Genomic DNA, 17,543 nt, shown 5'->3' with positions numbered 1-17,543 from the left:
CCAGTATGGGCCCGCCACATGCAGCCACATGAAGCCACATGAAGCCACATGAAGCCACATGAAGCCACATGCAGCCACATGAAGCCACATGAAGCCACATGAAGCCACATGAAGCCACATGAAGCCACATGCAGCCACATGAAGCCACATGAAGCCACATGCAGCCACATGAAGCCACATGAAGCCACATGCAGCCACATGAAGCCACATGAAGCCACATGAAGCCACATGCAGCCACATGAAGCCACATGCAGCCACATGAAGCCACATGAAGCCACATGCAGCCACATGCAGCCACATGAAGCCACATGCAGCCACATGAAGCCACATGCAGCCACATGCAGCCACATGAAGCCACATGCAGCCAGAAAACAAAAATTTAAATATCAAAACTATTTATTTGAAACATTCATATATTCATTCAGATAAACCAGAGCTGCACGCCACAGACAGGTTCTTTATGGTCACAGGCGAGTCCAGGTGTTCCTGTCAGGCAGGACTCAGGTCCAAACAGCAGGTGGACATCACAGACACACACACAGACACACACAGAGACAGCTGTCTTTAACGCCTGCAGCCCTTCTTTCACAACATCGACCTCATTTTGCATATTTTGTGACTTTGGATCAGAATAAATGTTTTTTAAAGTGCTCCGATTTTCAGATTTTTAAGAGGACAGTTGTGTTGTTGTTTTTAACACTTTATCTTATGAGGTCATCTCAGATTATAATCTCAGATTTTATCTGAGAGTTTGAAAAGTGAGTCACTTGGTCTGAGACCAGCGGCGAGGCTTCAGCTGGATGGCGTCCTCACGCGGTTCTGGACTCGTCCTGTTTGCTGAGGAGGACTTCCAGCAGACGGAGCTTTGCTTTGAGCTGCTTGTACTCCTGATACTCTTCCTTCATGGGCGTTCGATCCTCCTTCTGGCAGATCCTGTCACAGATTCAAAGGCACATTGATAAATAAATATTCCTGAAGCTGCTGAAACACAAAGATCACTCGTGTCTCTGCTGGGAGGATCAGTGTGCCTGTTTCTGCCTCAGTTGCTGGTAAAATGGCGTCTCTCACCGTCCCGTCTGACGCTGAAACTCGTCCTCAAACTCCTTCAGAACTTTCCGCCTCGTCTTCTTCTCTGCTCGTGTTTCCCGCAGAAAGTGGAGCAGCTGAGACCTGGACAGGAGACAAAGGACTAAGGATTCTGCTGGCTCGGGTCAAAGGTCGTCCCAGACCCGCACTGACCTGGAAGCTTCGTGCAGGTTGGCCGTGGTGAGAGCGGCTCGCTGTTGGACGGCTTTCACCTCGTCTATCGGGGACACGAAGGCCGGATCGCTGTCCCGGTCACTGTCCTCCTCGCCAGCTCTCGGCGGCGGCGCCCTGTGTGGAGGTGGGACAGGACGTTCATCAACCACCATTGAGCCCATGGAGTCTTCATCAGAACCATCCTCTTCCTCCTAAAGGACATAAACACACATTAGTGTATTCCAGGATGTCAAACAGCCAGCGTGTGTGTGTGTGTGTGTGTGTGTGTCTCACTATGGTGCAGATGGTTGGGCTGGCACACAGGAGGCGTTTGATCATCTGGTAGCGGTCGTACAGCGGCTTCACCAGGTTCTTCTCCTGCTTCGTCCCCTGACACACAGACACACACCATGAATGCTGTGTGAGTGTGTGTGTGTGTAGGTGTGTGTGTGTGTCCCTGTGTGTGTATATGCATGTGTGTGTGCGCCTTTGTGTGTGTGTGCTTACCGGCCGGCCGTGCAGACTCTCAAAGTACAGCAGACATTTCTGCAGGGTGATCTTCTCCAACACCATCTGAGCCTGAGTCATCTCCTGCACACAAACATGGCTGCTGTCAGAACCAACATGGCCGACAGGGTGTGTGACATCAGAGAAGAACAGACAGCGACCTTCATGTTGTCAGGGAGACCCAGAGCAGCCCTCTTCTCTCTCAGCCGTCTGAACAGAGAGTCCACTGTGTCCTCCAGAGTCGGCTCCTGCTCTGACGCCCCCTGCTGCCCGGAGTGGTACCTGTCCATAATAATAACAATAACAACAACAACAACAATAATAATAATAATAAAAATAATAATAAGAGGAGCTGGGCTGTTACCTGCAGATTTCAGTGGTTCCCTGCTCCTTTGACTCAAACACAGACTGTCTGAGTCTCAGCTCTGTGGAAAAACCAGTGTCACATGATCAGTCACATGATCAGTCACATGATCAGTCCGTGTGGGCTCAGTGTTTACTACAATATAGGTCTAGAAAGAGCAGAGAGCAGAGTGTGTGTGCAGAATCACTCAGGTGTTCAGACAGAGATCAGCTGCAGGTCAGAGACTCTCTGAGTGTTGGTCATGTGACTGCTGCAGTGACTCCATCATGGCGTCCTGCTGGTTGGGGGGGCAGGACTTTTAGTTTGTACTGAGTCTGGGTGGCGGGTTATATTTTCCAGACACGATGCGTTCAGGCACCACAGGACAGTTCACAGTCTGACGCTGTGTTTACCTTTGAGCTGCTTGCGAGCTTTCGCCAGTTCATTCATGACGCGGACCATCTCTGGGTTGGAGTATTTATCGTTGTGCGATGGCTGAAACACAAACACCGTCTGTGAACATGATGTGAATCCAGTCATGAACTGAATGTGTGTGTTTTTACCTTGTAGTTCATCTCATGCTCAAACTGATCTTCAAACCTGCGGACCTTCCTCTTCAGGGTCTGAATGTGTCGGGTGAGGAAGGGGATGGAGGGAGGACACCGGTCCTCTGGTCCGTCCGTCCTGTCCCCCCGCCCACGACACCTGGACACAAACAGAGCGACATCCTTCAGACGAGGTTTGAAAGACACTGAACAAGTGATGTAAGGGTCAGACTCTGAAGAGAAGCTGCTAGCTGTGAACCCTGAACCCACATCAGACCCAGTAAACAGGGGAGCTCACAGCATGTACTGCTGGCTGCAGGGGGGAGATGGCGCTGCGTCAGGGTCCGAGTTGAACCTCAGGCTGTGGCTGGAGCAGCGGGGGGAGGGCAGCGGGCTGGAACTTCCTGCCAGCAGCTGGAGGAGAGCTGCTCCTCCTCCTCCCACCTCCACCCCGGGGCTGCTCCTCTGGGGGGAGTGCTGAGGGCTCGGGGGGAGCGCTCCATCTGGGGCGAGGGACTGCTGGCCAGGGTGAATGGTGGTTAATGGCTGGTGTCTGGGTGACGGCGGGGGCCGGGTCAGCACCGTCAGCAGCTCTGCACAGACGACAGGAAGCGAGGGTCACACACACATACACACATTACTGTCTCTGAACACCCGGTGTCCACATACACAGAGACACCTCCCACTGTCTGATCCACAGACCAGCAAGACAGCAGCCTCCATTTTGATTGGACACATCCCATGACCAGCAGCAGAGCCCCAAGCAGGGCATCCAAGCAGAGCATCCAAACAGAGCAAGGAGAGCATCCAAACAGAGCATCCAAACAGAGCAAGCAGAGCATCCAAACAGAGCATCCAAACAGAGCAAGGAGAGCATCCAAGCAGAGCATCCAAACAGAGAGTATGAGGAGCGTCACAGGCAGTGTGTGTTTTCATTTAGAGCTGCTCTATAAATAGCAGCGTGCTCTCTGTCTCTGTCACACACACACACAGACACACACACACACACACACAGACACACACACACACACACACACAGACACACACACACACAGACACACACACACACACACACACAGACACACACACACAGTAGACACACAGGCAGACAGACAGACAGACAGGCAGGTGTTTACCTGGTGGGCTGTTCTCGTCTGTGGGGACACCGTGGCACAGAGCCAGTGTCTTCCCTTCTTTCTCTCCGGGCTCGGCCGGATCGCAGGGGGTCTTCTGCTCCTTGCTGCCCAGAGCAGGGGGGCTTTCCTCAGGGGATGAGCCCAGCGATGAGCCCCCCTCCACCTCCAGCGCCTGGAGCTTCAGCAAGGAGCTCTGCAGGCAGAAGCAGAACATGCCCGACACACTGATCCAGAGATGAAGCAGGTCCCAGGAGAGAGCGTGTGTGACACAGTCACCGGGATGCGCAGGGCAGTGAGGTGCTGCAACAGACTCCAGACATTAGCCAGGTCCCAGTCACACGTGTGAGGACAGGCGGTCAGGAAATAATCCTGTCCCACAGTCCAGGCTGAGTCAGAGAGGAGTCAGGTGCGCTCCAGCTTTAACCAGGTCCAGCAAGGGACGTGATTTTCTTCTTCTCGACAGTTAATCCAGGAATTATCCGGCCCCGCTCAGCCTGAAACTGCAGCTGTTTGGAGCATCATCCTCCTGCACGTCCACTGCTGCTGCTCCTGGTGCTGATGCTGCTGCTCCTGGTGCTGATGCTGCTGCTCCTGGTGCTGATGCTGCTGCTCCTGGTGCTGATGCTGGTCGCCTCCCTCTGTGTCTGCACCTCCCCCCTCCCTCACTGTAGGATTACTCATCCTCAGGCTCGTGAGGAAGAGGAGGAGGAGGATGGCTGCCTCTCTCTCCGGCTGAGAGACATTCAGGGACCACGCTGGTTCTCTCTCGCTCTCTTTCTGATCGTGAGGTTTTTCCCGCATCGGTGGGGGAGGGGCCTGTTATTGACGTCACTGCTCGTGTGCGTTTCCTCTCATTCATAAAAGCAGCGGCCCTGTTACACACACGGCGGCACGTCCCGTGATTTCCTCTCCAGCAGTAATCAGATTACTGCCCGCTGTGGCCCCGATGCTGGAGGACAGCAGCACGTCTGAGACACATGTTTGTGGTGATGGGACTGCTGCGGTCAGACCCTGAGGGCCTAACCCTAACCCTGTGCACGCTGTGAGAGGAGTCTCTGTGACGTGTCTTAAACCAGGAGCTGCTACTTTGTATATGGCAGAAGAACTCAGGTTAAAAACGCCACAGGCAGCTGGTGGGTTCTGCAGGTTCTGCAGGTTCCTGGGTGGAGTTTGGTTGAACGTGAGTGCAGAGCAAATACTTCTGTGACGCGTCTGATGTAAGACACGCAGAAACAACAACAACTCTTCTCCAGCTCCGATCAGAAGCAGCAGAGGCGCTGACACCACGTGATGGAGCCTGTTCTCCATCAGGCGGGGAGCACCACCTGCAGGCCTCAGTGGTGGAGGGACTCATCTGAATGATGTCAGACTGTCCCAGCAGGTGGAAGTGTGTGTGTGTGTGTGCCGCCACGCGTGTTTCTGTGCAAAAAACTAAAACACAAATTCAACACGTCAATCATGTTTCCATGGTGATCTGACCTCGCTCGCGCTTTTCATTAAATCCTTCCTACACGCGCGCGGCCGTACCTCCCTCCTGCAGCTCTATCAGCGGCTCTGTGCATGCGCATGCGCAGTTTATCCTCAGTAATATACACACTGAAAATACAACAGCGTAAAGGTGACGTCACATCAACGTCTCCAGTTATATAAAGCCTGTTTCTGTGTCAATGTTAACGAACGAACTGATCAAGTAAATCTGAAACAAACAACCAAGCGCGTTCCCGTGCTCGTGATATGAATTCCCTGTCAGACTTCCTCCATGTTCATGGAACCGTGGCGGCGCGTTGTCGCCACCCTGTGGACGATCAGTGCATCTACAGCCCAGAGTGTGAAACAAACACCGTCAAACTGTTCAAGTGAGTTTATTAAAGATCATCAGAGACACCAGACACACACACAGACACACACACACACACACAGACACACACACACACACAGACAGACACACACACACACACAGACACACACACAGACACACACACACACACACACACACACACACACACACAGAGACACACACACACAGACACACACACAGACACACACACACACACAGACACACACACAGACACACACACACACAGCATGTAGAGCTACATGTTACTGTGTTAACCATTAATGGAGCCGACTGGATGTGGAGTCGTGGAGTTGGTGCCGCAGTCAATGTACTCAAAGGTGTCCAGAGACAGCAGCTCCGTGTGGGACATGTACGAGATGTTCATCGTCATCCTGAAGGAAGGAGGAGGAGAGGAGGAGGAGGAGGAGAGGAGGAGGAAGAGGGGAGGAGGAGGAGGAGGAGGAGGAGGAGAGGAGGAGGAAGAGGGGAGGAGGAGGAGGAGGAAGGAGGAGAGGAGGAGGAGGAGGAGGAGGAGGAGAGGAGGAGGAGGAGGAAGGAGGAGGAGGAGGAGGAGGAGGAGAGGAGGAGGAGGAGGAGGAGGAGGAGGCAGCTTTAGTGACTTTCAGCTTTGTGTTGTGTGGTGGTGTTGTGTGTTGTGTGTTGTGTGTTGTGTGTTGTGTGTTGGTGTTGTGTGTTGGTGTTGTGTGTTGTGTGTTGTGAGTCGGTTGCCGTAGTTTCTACAAACAGTAACATGTGTGTACCACAGCTGGCAGGTTACCATGACAACAAGGTCAAGTGTTGCAGACATGTAATGTATGGAGACACCGCACAGCAGAGGTGGTTTGTGGGTAAAGAGTGAGGCCGTGTGGCCGAAGTGTGGACGTACAGCTGGCCTCTGATTGGCCGAGCCTGTCTGTGAGGTCAGCCGGAGTTCAGACACTTACTGCAGCTGCAGGAACAAGGTGTGGATCTTGATGGAGCCGGACTTGCAGTAGGAGCTGAAAGAGACACAACGCATGAGACGCACCGTGGAGACACATGTGGAGACACACGTGAGGACGAGTCTGCTCTTACTTCAGGCCTTTGTCTGTGATGTTCAGGCCGATGTGCACGGTGTACTGTAAAACACAGAGCGGTTACTTTTACTGGCGGGCGGCACGTCAGCGGCCCGCCGGGTGACACTCACTGGTCGGTGCGAGCGGGACTGCAGGCCGGTCATGTTGGACATCCTGGTCTTTCCCACCACGGTGTCGGTGACCAGACCCTGAACGCTGAACTCCAGTATCTGCACCGGGACAAAGTTCTGGTTGGACACGTCGATGAGGTTCTGCAGGAGGAGATGCTGCATCACTGACCGTCACAGCCGCAAAGACCTGCAGCTCGGCTCTGACCCACACCTCCTTCTACAGGAAGCCTGCCCTCCCTCTGTCTGATCCCTGGACATGATGTGTTAACATCTGTGTAATGTATGAACATGCAGCCACATACACACACTCAGTAGCTCAGGGAGGCTGAGCCCTCTTCCAGGTGCTGATCACATTCATGATGTCACCATGACAGAACTCAGTATCATGACAAAGTTCTGATGAAGAGCAGCCGAGCTGTGACGTCTGACATAAACAAAGCTGTTACCATGACAACAAGAGCTGTGTCATCACAACAACAACAAGGTGAGACGTCCTGACATGGTTCATCAGTGTGAGAGAAGAGCCAGCAACACATGATGGAGATCAGACACACGCTGCTGTACTCACTGTGACATCTATCTCCACGGCGACCGGGCTGAAGTACACCATGACGGACAGCACGGACACGGGCGTCAGGGTGACGCTGCGCGGGAAGAGGAAGTAGAGGATCAGGCAGCACAGCAGGAGGCACGCTGCCATGGAGACGCACACGTACAGCTTCCTGAAACACACACACAGCACTTCAGATGCACACACACACACACACACACACACACACACACACACACACAGCACTTCATATGCACACACACACACAACACTTCATATGCACACACACACACAACACTTCATATGCACACACACACACACACACACACACACACACACACACAGCACTTCATATGCACACACACACACAGCACTTCATATGCACACACACACACAACACTTCATATGCACACACACACACACACACACACACACACAGCACTTCATATGCACACACACACACACACACAGCACTTCATATGCACACACACACACACACAGCACTTCATATGCACACACACACACACAGCACTTCATATGCACACACACACACAGGTTCCTTACGTGCGCCTGGGCACACGTACAGCTTCCTGAAACACACACAGCACTTCAGATGCACACACACACACACACACACACACACACACAGCACTTCATATGCACACACACACACACACAGCACTTCATATGCACACACACACACACACACAGCACTTCATATGCGCACACACACACACACACACACACAGCACTTCATATGCACACACACACACACACACACACACACACACACACACAGCACTTCATATGCACACACACACACAGCACTTCATATGCACACACACACACAACACTTCATATGCACACACACACACACACACACACACACACAGCACTTCATATGCACACACACACAGCACTTCATATGCACACACACACACACACACACACACACAGCACTTCATATGCACACACACACAGCACTTCATATGCACACACACACACACACAGCACTTCATATGCACACACACACACAACACTTCATATGCACACACACACACACACACACACACACACACACACACACAGCACTTCATATGCACACACACACACAGCACTTCATATGCACACACACACACAGCACTTCATATGCACACACACACACAACACTTCATATGCACACACACACACACACACACACACACACAGCACTTCATATGCACACACACACAGCACTTCATATCACACACACACACACACACACACACAGCACTTCATATGCACACACACACAGCACTTCATATGCACACACACACACACACAGCACTTCATATGCACACACACACACACACAGCACTTCATATGCACACACACACACAGGTTCCTTACGTGCGCCTGGGCACACGTACAGCTTCCTGAAACACACACAGCACTTCAGATGCACACACACACACACACACACACACACACACAGCACTTCATATGCACACACACACACACACAGCACTTCATATGCACACACACACACACACACACAGCACTTCATATGCGCACACACACACACACACACACACAGCACTTCATATGCACACACACACACACACAGCACTTCATATGCACACACACACACACACACAGCACTTCATATGCACACACACACACAGCATTTCATATGCACACACACACACACACACAGCACTTCATATGCACACACACACACACACACACACACAGCACTTCATATGCACACACACACACACACACACACACATGTTCCTTACGTGCGCCTGGGCTTCAGCCTGTCGTCGTTGCAGGGGATCACAGCCACCAGCTGGTCTGCGTGACCTGAGGGAAACATCCTGTTACCACACAGCCTGACACTCTGAGGCAGCACCGAGACGTCAGACGCACCTCTGGGGATCCGCCCGGTGCCACGGCACGTGGGGCAGGTGTCTCCTGTGGACGGGCTCATGCTTCCGTACGGAGGGAAGTGCTTCAGCGTGGTGGGCTCAGGCTCCTCTGAGGTCACCATGACGGTCAGCTGCTCAAACTGTGGAGGACCAATAAAGAGCTGCATGTCAGGAACAAAGTCCACAGAACACACACAGTAAAACAGGTTTCTGCTGAGCGCTGGAAACGCCCAGTCTGTTCATCAGAAACTCACTGTGATGAAGATGATGAAGGCGATGTCCTGTAGGTCGGTCTGCAGTGGAACGATGAGTCTTTAGACACACAAACACTCAGCTCTCCACTTTATGAGAGCAGCGGGCTCACAGGGACGGACGCCGCCTGCAGGTCACATGTTCTGCTTCTCATTAACGTCTTCTACAAACAGCTGCAGATCCAAGATGGCTGCTCTACGCAGAACTCAGAGGGAAGAGGGCTCCGGGTCTGTCCTCTCAGGGAGGAGGCCGGAACCCGCCGCTCTCAGTGTCAGGTCCGAGTTAGAGACGCACACGGGAAACTGTCGGCTGGGTTCAGGAAGTTTAATGTGGTCACTGCCAGTCTGTGTTTATTCAGAGGAACACACAAACAAACATAAGCAGCCAGTCTGTGTGGGCTCGGTGGTCTCTGTGTGGGTTCGGCGGTCTCTGTGTGGGTTCGGCGGTCTCTGTGTGGGTTCGGCGGTCTCTGTGTGGGTTCGGCGGTCTCTGTGTGGGCTCGGCGGTCTCTGTGTGGGTTCGGCGGTCTCTGTGTGGGCTCGGCGGTCTCTGTGTGGGCTCAGCGGTCTCTGTGTGGGCTCGGCGGTCTCTGTGTGGTCTCTGTGTGGGCTCGGCGGTCTCTGTGTGGGCTCGGCGGTCTCTGTGTGGTCTCGGCGGTCTCTGTGTGGGCTCGGCGGTCTCTGTGTGGTCTCTGTGTGGGCTCAGCGGTCTCTGTGTGGGCTTGGCGGTCTCTGTGTGGTCTCTGTGTGGGCTCGGCGGTCTCTGTGTGGTCTCGGCGGTCTCTGTGTGGGCTCGGCGGTCTCTGTGTGGGCTCGGCGGTCTCTGTGTGGAGGACTTTGATCAGATTATCTATTCATTCCTAACTAACATGAGTCCGAGTCAGAGGCCGCGTCCAAATCAGTCAGTGTGTGTGTGTAGTGAAGAACAGCTGTTACAATGTGTCTGACACTCCGCACATCATTTATTGGAGGATAACTCATGTGTACGCTCAGACATATTATTACTCTATAAGAACACACACACACACACATGTCCTCACATGTAAGCTCAGACCAAAGGTTCCACCGTGCGGTGTGTGTCTGACAGGATGCAGCGGGCGTCTCCTGCAGGACAGGCGCTCTCTTTACCATCATTCATTAAGTGACAGACCCGTGATAACAGCACAGGGCTGCACTGATCAGCAGCTTTCTCTGCCATGAAGCCTGCACTCTGACTGACGGCCTTCCAGAACGCTCCGCCCCACAAACACAGACAGAAGCAGAGAGCGCCGGCGCACCACGACACGCCTCCTCCTCCCGACAGGAAGATAAAGACGGGTCATTAAGATGAGTTAGTGACTCAAGTCCTCACAAAGAAAAGTGATCTTTATTGTGTTGAGATGAGGCGGGTTCTATGAGTCATCAAGAAAAATATGAATAAATCATGAAAACAATCTTTGTTGAGATAACCCTGACCTCAATAATCAATAATTATTATAAGAAAATCTGGAGACCCTCCAGATGAGGAGACAGTCCTGACAAAGCTCGTTATCTCCAGATAAATCTGACCATCAGTAAGAAAACTGGGATAAAGGAGGCGCTCTGAGCTTCTGTCTGCGGCCAACACCCAGAACAAGAAGACCTACAGGGGCGTGTGTGTGTGTGTGTGTGTGTGTGTGTGTGTGTGTGTGTGTGTGTGTGTACAGGTCATTTCATTAGTCAAGCTAAACTAAAGGCCAATCAATCATCAGTGATCAGAAGTAAATGCTCCTATTGGTCCAAATAAGGCTCCACCTTAGACTGACATGTCATCTGTCAATCAAAGTCTTAGCCCCTCCTCCTCCTGCTCCTCCTCCTCCTCCTCCTCCTCTTCCTCCTCTCAGTGCTGCGGGTTAGCTGCCGCGCTCTGCCGGTCCTCGGCCATCTGCACCAGCTCGTTGACGGTGTGCAGCAGGCTGTACCCGTGCTTCCTCAGCAGGCGCTGGTTGAGCCGCTGGTCTCTGAAGCCCATCTCCAGCAGCATGGCCATCATGGAGGGGTGTTGGCGGGCCGCCGGGTCGATGCCCCGCTGGAAGAGGAGGACAGTGTGTCATCACTTAAAGCAGCAGCACAGGGCGACTGTCCCCCTACAGGCGGTCAGAGGTACTACCTACACACATCTATATGACGTAGTGTGTGTGTGTGTGTCTCTGCATGTGTGTGTGGACGTGAGTGTTATGCTCGTGCACGTGCTCGGGGGGACCTGTGTTAGGTGAGCATGTGTCTCCTCAGTGGGCCGCCCGTGTGCTCTGGCTCACCTGTATGGAGCAGTTTGGTCCGGTGAAGAGAGCTTTGTACGCAGACGCGGCCACAGACAGGGCGCCTTTCACCAGCCCCTCTGTGAGGCCTCCTTGGCCCCTGACGCAGACACACAGCTGTGGTCAGAATGGTTCTAAACAGATCGGGCTGTGGCAGGAGTGAAGCAGGTCTTACCTGGGCTGCAGCGCCTTGCTGGGTCTGGGGGTATAAGTCTCAAAGGCACTGGATGCTGAGCCTGCAGACCTCGACAGACCTGATGATACTGCAGGAGCCAACAGAGAGACGGGTCAGAGAGACGGGTCAGAGAGACGTGTCAGAGAGACGTGTCAGAGAGACGTGTCAGAGAGACGGGTCAGAGAGACGGGTCAGAGAGACGGGTCAGAGAGACGGGTCAGAGAGACGGGTCAGAGAGTCTCAGCTAACTTAAACAGTCACTGTGCTCACCGCTCAGGGGGACCCGGGGCTGCTGTGGCTCATAAGGGTCACAGGCTGGAGGGCTGGGGTCCTCAGCCAGGTACAGTGCCTCAGACCTGGAACACAGGGCGATGAGCAGCTGCAGCAGACAACAGATCAGGCTAATTCAGGACGTGTGGCTGTTACCTTGGAGAGTAGAGGGCCGGCGGGGGCCGGACAGGTAAGGCCACCACCTCAGGTGTGAGTGTCACAGCGTCCAGAGTCTGTGAGGTGCACAGCATCTGGTTCACACTGCTGTGGACAGGGGGGACAGGCAGAGGCCACAGATCCGTCTGCTCCTCTCTCTCCTCGCTGTCCTGCTGAGCACTGACGGAGGTCACAGCAGCAGCAGTGTCCGGCTGTGATTCAGTGGAGCTGTACATGGACTCCCTCAGAGGACGGCTGGTGTCAAAGCAGTCTGGGAGGACGATGATGTAATCATCGCAGGAGGAGACAGAGGAGGTCTGACTGCTGACCTGAGACAGGAGGAGGAGTGTGAGGCTAACGATGCTAACAGCTAATGTCACAGACAGGATGTGGGCCTCACCTCATCCCAGTCCTCCCCTTTGGCTCCACCCTCCCGTCTCTGCTCTGCATCATCCTTCATTGGCGCGGTGTCCTCATGCTCGCCGTTGGACGGCTGTTGACTCTCGTGCTCCAGCAGCAGGACTTCCAGAACACAAACACCACAGTGAGCTTCCACACGCTGCAGCGAGGCTTCAGAAAGAGTGAATGCTCGTCACTGACCTGTCCTCGTCTCCTCCTCCTGTCTGTCCTGCGTCCTCTCCTTCCTCTCAGTGCAGATGCTCGGCCCGCCGCATGCTGTGTCGGGGCAGACTGGGGCTGAAAGAGCAGGCGGAGTCTGAGTCTGTGTGTGGTGGCGGTCGGACACCTCTTCGCCTGGCGGTCTGTGCTGGGCCCTGCGGAGGGGTCGGGGGTCAGGGGCTTCCTCCAAAGTCAGGGAGCGGATGACGGTCTCACAGAGGAACTGAGCCCCGCTGATCTCCTCCTCCCTCTCCTCCTCCTGGGTCACGGGCTCGGCCTCCCTCTGCGGCCTTAGGTTGACTCCTCAACACAAACAGAAACTGCTGTCAGAGTTCAGCAGGGGGCGCCGTTCCTCTGACTTTCATTTCATTATTCAATTTCTCACCAAAAATCTTTCGGACTCCGCTGACCTCCTGTGTGTCGCCTTTGACCTGTGCAGTGACGGCCTTCTCCGTGACTGGTGCATCATGTGGAAGAGGAGATATGCAGGGCGTCAGATCTGGACACAGACACGTCACAGTCAGACACGTGTCTCAGAGTGAAGCTTCACACAGCTGGCAAACAGCTGGCAAACAGCTGGCTGGGTGAAAGGTGAGTCACTCCGTGTGCGTGTGTGTGTGTGTGTGCGTGTGTGAGACTGAGTGACTCACCCACAGGAGTGTTGTTAGGAACCTTTTCCAGCTCTTGGACAATATTGATGTCCAGCAGCTCGAAGGACAGCAGGTCCTGAGGGACAGAGAGCACCGTGAGCACACACCTCCACCAACCTTCCACCTGCTGAGAGTTTCTGACGGAGCACCTGTGCAGTCAGCAGCTCCACAGACGGGAAGCAGTAGTCCTCATGGTGCAGGTCAGGGACAGCGCTGTCTCCGGAGCACTCCGCCTGCTTCACCTCCGCCCTCTGAGAAGAGGAGAGCGGCATGTTAGCATGGTGTCAGGGTGAAGCCCACACATATCCACCCTAAACCCTTCAGTCCTATGATACAGGCTGCCTCAGATCAACAGTCTGTGTCACAGGGTGCAGACTTGCCGGTCGTTTGCTCTGATGCCCCGGCGGGTGGCGGCCGTCCCCCGAGTCCACCACGATGCTGCACCAGACGCGTGGGCCGAACTGGCACCCGCAGTGCGCCAGCCGCCAGTGGGAGGTGTACGTCCCCTCCATCAAAGGAGCCTCGAAGGCCACACTGACCACTCCCACCTGTCCGGGCAGCAGCGACGGCACCGGCACCTCCCGCTTCTCCTCCGCCGCCAGGCCGAGGTTCCCCCACATGAACATCAGCTGGGTGCACGCACACACACACACAAAATAGGAATACACATGCGAAAAAGGCACAAAGACAAGGGCATGCAACACACATACACACACAGACACACACTCCCGCACTCACAAACACACAGACAGAGACTTTAAAACTGAAACCACGACACACACACTGATCTCAGACAGGTGCTGTTAGGCCAGAATCTTAGCTGTTAGTGAGGAGGCAGTGAGCTGGGTGGAGGCTGGAGGTGGGGGTGAAGCAGAGTGCACCTGTCCTCTCGGCAGGCGGGGGAGGGGTACCTTAGTCTCTGAGGTCCAGCCGATTGTTCCCGAGTTCCTCATCTTCCAGTATTTGATGAACTTGGTGTCAGGCTCCAGACGGGTGCCGTCAGGCAGATTTTCATCCAGAAACAAGGCAGCCATAGTGGGCACCAAGGACGTGTGCGAGGCCCCGGGACCCCTAGTTTCAAGTGTACAGAGCATTGTTGAAAAGAGCCCCGGTTTCTTATCACACCCATCTCTCAAAAAAGCAGGACCCCAGATTTTTTGCAGCTGAAAAGCATTTTTCTTAGAAAATCTACGAAGCAGCAGCAGCAGTTTTCACATTGAGGTAGTTCCAACATTTCCACCACCCAGAGCAGCCAGCGACACACTCATACAGAACAGACTACAAAGATGGCATATTTGATTTCTTTTCTTGGAAAAAATGACTTTTTGCATCCCTGCTGGGTTCGAGGGACCCAGCACTGTCGGACGCCCTTCCGAGGTGGCGCTTACTCTGGACTGGAGGCCTGGGGATCAGGGGCCGGGGCCGGGGCGGGACCTGAGGCTGTGTCTGAGGCAGCGGGAGGGGGCGGGGCTGGGGCCTGGGTGGAGGCGGAGGCCATGTTAGTCAGGTTGGCTCTGCCTGAGGTAGAGGGCCCGCTCCACTGCAGCCCCCTCTTCTCCAGCCTCAGCTTCTTCTTGATTTCCTTCACTTCGGCTCTCAGCTGCCTTCGCTCAGCTTTGAGGCGCTGTCGCTCGGCCTTGCGCACTGTCCTGTCTCCTCGCCGTGGGAACCTGGTTTGAAATGTCATCAGGAACACCTATTTGTTGACTATTTATTTTCCAAAAAAACAAAGCACATCCCCACTGCTACAATAAACTAGCTTTGTGTGCATTTACATTAACGTTTAGAGAAGAAGTGAGGAGGAATGTTTCAGCGGGTGTTGGGTTTAGTCTCCGCTCGGGACGTTTACCTTAACTCTCCTGACATTCCGTGTTCGGGGATGGAGAGCGGCGTCTTGGTCCTCACCAGGCTGTGGCTCGGGTCGTGGCTGTGTCTGCACGTCTCGCACAGGATGCAGGATGGACACACACTAACAGAGAGCAACACACACCCACTGTTTTCAGCATAATCAGAACCATCACTTCAGTTCATGACACATGGTCTAAATCAGCCTCCATCTCAGGAGAACCTTCGTTTGTCCTGTGTGCTGATTCAGACCGATGCTGAGTGTGAGACACTGCCGGCAGCCGACACACATGCAACAGCTCTGACTCTGCTGATGTGTTGGTCCTGACCTGCACTTGTAGGCTCCTTCAGAGGTGAGTTTGTTGCAGCTGCTGCAGTTTGGGGTGTAGCCCAGTGATCCATTGGAGGTGGAGGGTCCAGGTCTGGGTCCAATAAGACCGCCGCTGGCCCCGCTGGGCTCCAGGGGCCCCTCAGAGGCTTTGTGGGTGCAACACTGACCGGAAAAGTCAGTGCACATCCGCTCCACGACCTCCTTCACCACCTCATCCTTAAACTACGAAAAACAAGAGTTTCATTGACACAGCTCACAAGGTCACATGTTACACACGGTCACATGACGGACGGTACCTTCTCCATGTAGGACCTGAACCACATGGGAGGCGGCTCATCCTCCGGCTTGTTCCCCTTGTTTTCTTTCACCGTTACCTGCATCCAAACACATCAGTTACACTCTGAGCTAACGGCCGTGATGGTCTGTGAGGAGGAGATCAGTGTGCTCACAGCGTCTCGCTCCGGGGTGACCTGTGTGCCTTTGTCCACAGTTTTGACTCGTGACGGGTACGGAGGAGCAGGACGGAGGTCTCCTTTCAGCTCCTTCACCTCGGCCTTCAGCGGGCCGCCACAGGCCTGACCCTTCATCTTGTACACGTTCATGTGCAGCTGGTTCCCCTGCTTCTCTGCACTCTGAGTGACACACACACACAGACACACACACAGACACACACACAGTCACACACACACAGACACACACACAGACACACACACACAGACACACACACACACACACACACACACAGACACACACACACAGAGACACACACACAGACACACACAGAGACACACACACACACACAGACACACACACACACACACAGACACACACACACAGACACAGAGACACACACACACACAGACACACAGACAGACACGCACACAGTCACACACAGACACACACACACACAGTCACACACACACACAGACACACACAGACACACACACACAGTCACACACAGTCACACACAGTCACACAGCCTGTCTGCATGGACACAGTGCTGTTGTCATGTGTTGTCATGTGTGGTCATGTGTGGATGAATACCTTGATGGCTTCTTCATATTCGTCTGAGGACAAACAGAACCAGTTACTTTCTCTGCTGATCAAACAGAACATTCAGGGATCAGTGTTAGGATCTCACCTTGACTGTTGATGCAGATCTGAAAGAAAAGAGATCAGAGTGAGTAGGTGGACAGACAGCCCGTGCAGAGCACTTCCTGACGTGTCCTCACCTCCTCGTTGTCCTCATCAAAGTATTTCACCTGGAAGTGGTTGATCCCGAACGAAGCTTTAATCTGAAAGAGACGGAAACACAGACGGACCCGTCAGCCCGGTGCCGGTCAGTCCTGACTCTGCCGGTGTGAATGTAACCACCGGGGTCCATGTCCTTCAGCCGCTGCGCCGTGTGTGCGCGGAGGCCGCGGCCGGGCCTGCTCTCCGCCAAACTGCGCCAGCGGTTAGCCGTCAGGCTCTGCTAGCAGCTTACCCAGGCTTCCACGGACTCCCACTCCAGCTTGTCCAGATCCTGCGCCAGGAACCTCTTCACGTTCCCGCGGAAGTTCACCTTGATGGTCACGGGGAGCCCCATGTCCGCCGTGTGCGGGGCTGTCGCGGCTGTGTCTGCGCTGGCGCCGGCCTGTGTGATCCCGCTGCCCTCGACCGTCTTCTCTTGTTTACATCGTCACCTGCGTCGAGAAAAATACGGTGACGTCTCGCGC

General features: G+C 54.1%; 3 protein-coding genes across 8 annotated transcripts; all 3 read right to left on the bottom strand.

Moving 5' to 3' along the window:
• Positions 1 to 378: 378 nt before the first annotated feature.
• LOC114437697 (protein FAM13C-like) lies at positions 379 to 4,554 on the bottom strand. 2 transcript variants are annotated; one of them, XM_028408543.1, is made up of 11 exons: positions 3,771 to 4,554; positions 2,933 to 3,227; positions 2,653 to 2,794; positions 2,503 to 2,584; positions 2,111 to 2,171; positions 1,908 to 2,028; positions 1,747 to 1,830; positions 1,534 to 1,629; positions 1,240 to 1,451; positions 1,069 to 1,170; positions 379 to 933 (listed from the first exon to the last, which is right to left on the bottom strand). In XM_028408543.1, exons 1-11 carry the CDS (start codon positions 3,982 to 3,984, stop codon positions 810 to 812), a joined length of 1,533 nt encoding a protein of 510 aa, XP_028264344.1. In that variant the 5' UTR covers positions 3,985 to 4,554; the 3' UTR covers positions 379 to 809. The 2 variants fall into 2 exon arrangements, with proteins under 2 accessions (XP_028264344.1, XP_028264345.1); XM_028408544.1 differs by lacking the exon at positions 3,771 to 4,554 and adding an exon at positions 3,337 to 3,541.
• A 1,076-nt stretch (positions 4,555 to 5,630) lies between these two features.
• tmem106a (transmembrane protein 106A) lies at positions 5,631 to 9,895 on the bottom strand. Its single transcript, XM_028407511.1, has 8 exons — positions 9,508 to 9,895; positions 9,255 to 9,393; positions 9,125 to 9,188; positions 7,362 to 7,515; positions 6,794 to 6,934; positions 6,682 to 6,725; positions 6,552 to 6,605; positions 5,631 to 5,999 (listed from the first exon to the last, which is right to left on the bottom strand). Exons 2-8 carry the CDS (start codon positions 9,373 to 9,375, stop codon positions 5,879 to 5,881), a joined length of 699 nt encoding a protein of 232 aa, XP_028263312.1. The 5' UTR covers positions 9,376 to 9,393; positions 9,508 to 9,895; the 3' UTR covers positions 5,631 to 5,878.
• A 551-nt stretch (positions 9,896 to 10,446) lies between these two features.
• nbr1a (NBR1 autophagy cargo receptor a) lies at positions 10,447 to 17,537 on the bottom strand. Of its 5 annotated transcripts, none has more exons than XM_028407504.1 (21): positions 17,312 to 17,537; positions 17,058 to 17,120; positions 16,967 to 16,985; positions 16,870 to 16,892; positions 16,275 to 16,457; positions 16,122 to 16,199; positions 15,824 to 16,047; positions 15,499 to 15,618; positions 15,038 to 15,319; positions 14,561 to 14,720; positions 14,030 to 14,278; positions 13,799 to 13,900; positions 13,650 to 13,725; positions 13,385 to 13,498; positions 12,982 to 13,299; positions 12,782 to 12,903; positions 12,382 to 12,710; positions 12,226 to 12,311; positions 11,956 to 12,043; positions 11,781 to 11,880; positions 10,447 to 11,551 (listed from the first exon to the last, which is right to left on the bottom strand). In XM_028407504.1, the coding sequence occupies exons 1-21, from the start codon at positions 17,411 to 17,413 to the stop codon at positions 11,363 to 11,365; spliced, it is 3,027 nt and encodes a 1,008-aa protein (XP_028263305.1). In that variant the 5' UTR covers positions 17,414 to 17,537; the 3' UTR covers positions 10,447 to 11,362. The 5 variants fall into 5 exon arrangements, with proteins under 5 accessions (XP_028263305.1, XP_028263306.1, XP_028263307.1 ...); XM_028407505.1 differs by having other exon boundaries at positions 12,982 to 13,302; positions 13,385 to 13,456; XM_028407506.1 differs by having other exon boundaries at positions 13,385 to 13,456.
• Positions 17,538 to 17,543: the final 6 nt, after the last annotated feature.

The sequence above is a fragment of the Parambassis ranga genome, chromosome 6 (assembly GCF_900634625.1).
Source record: "Parambassis ranga chromosome 6, fParRan2.1, whole genome shotgun sequence".
Lineage (NCBI taxonomy): Eukaryota > Metazoa > Chordata > Actinopteri > Ambassidae > Parambassis > Parambassis ranga.
The sequence above is the reverse complement of the archived record's forward strand: the minus strand, read 5'-3'. Positions and strand labels throughout refer to the sequence as shown.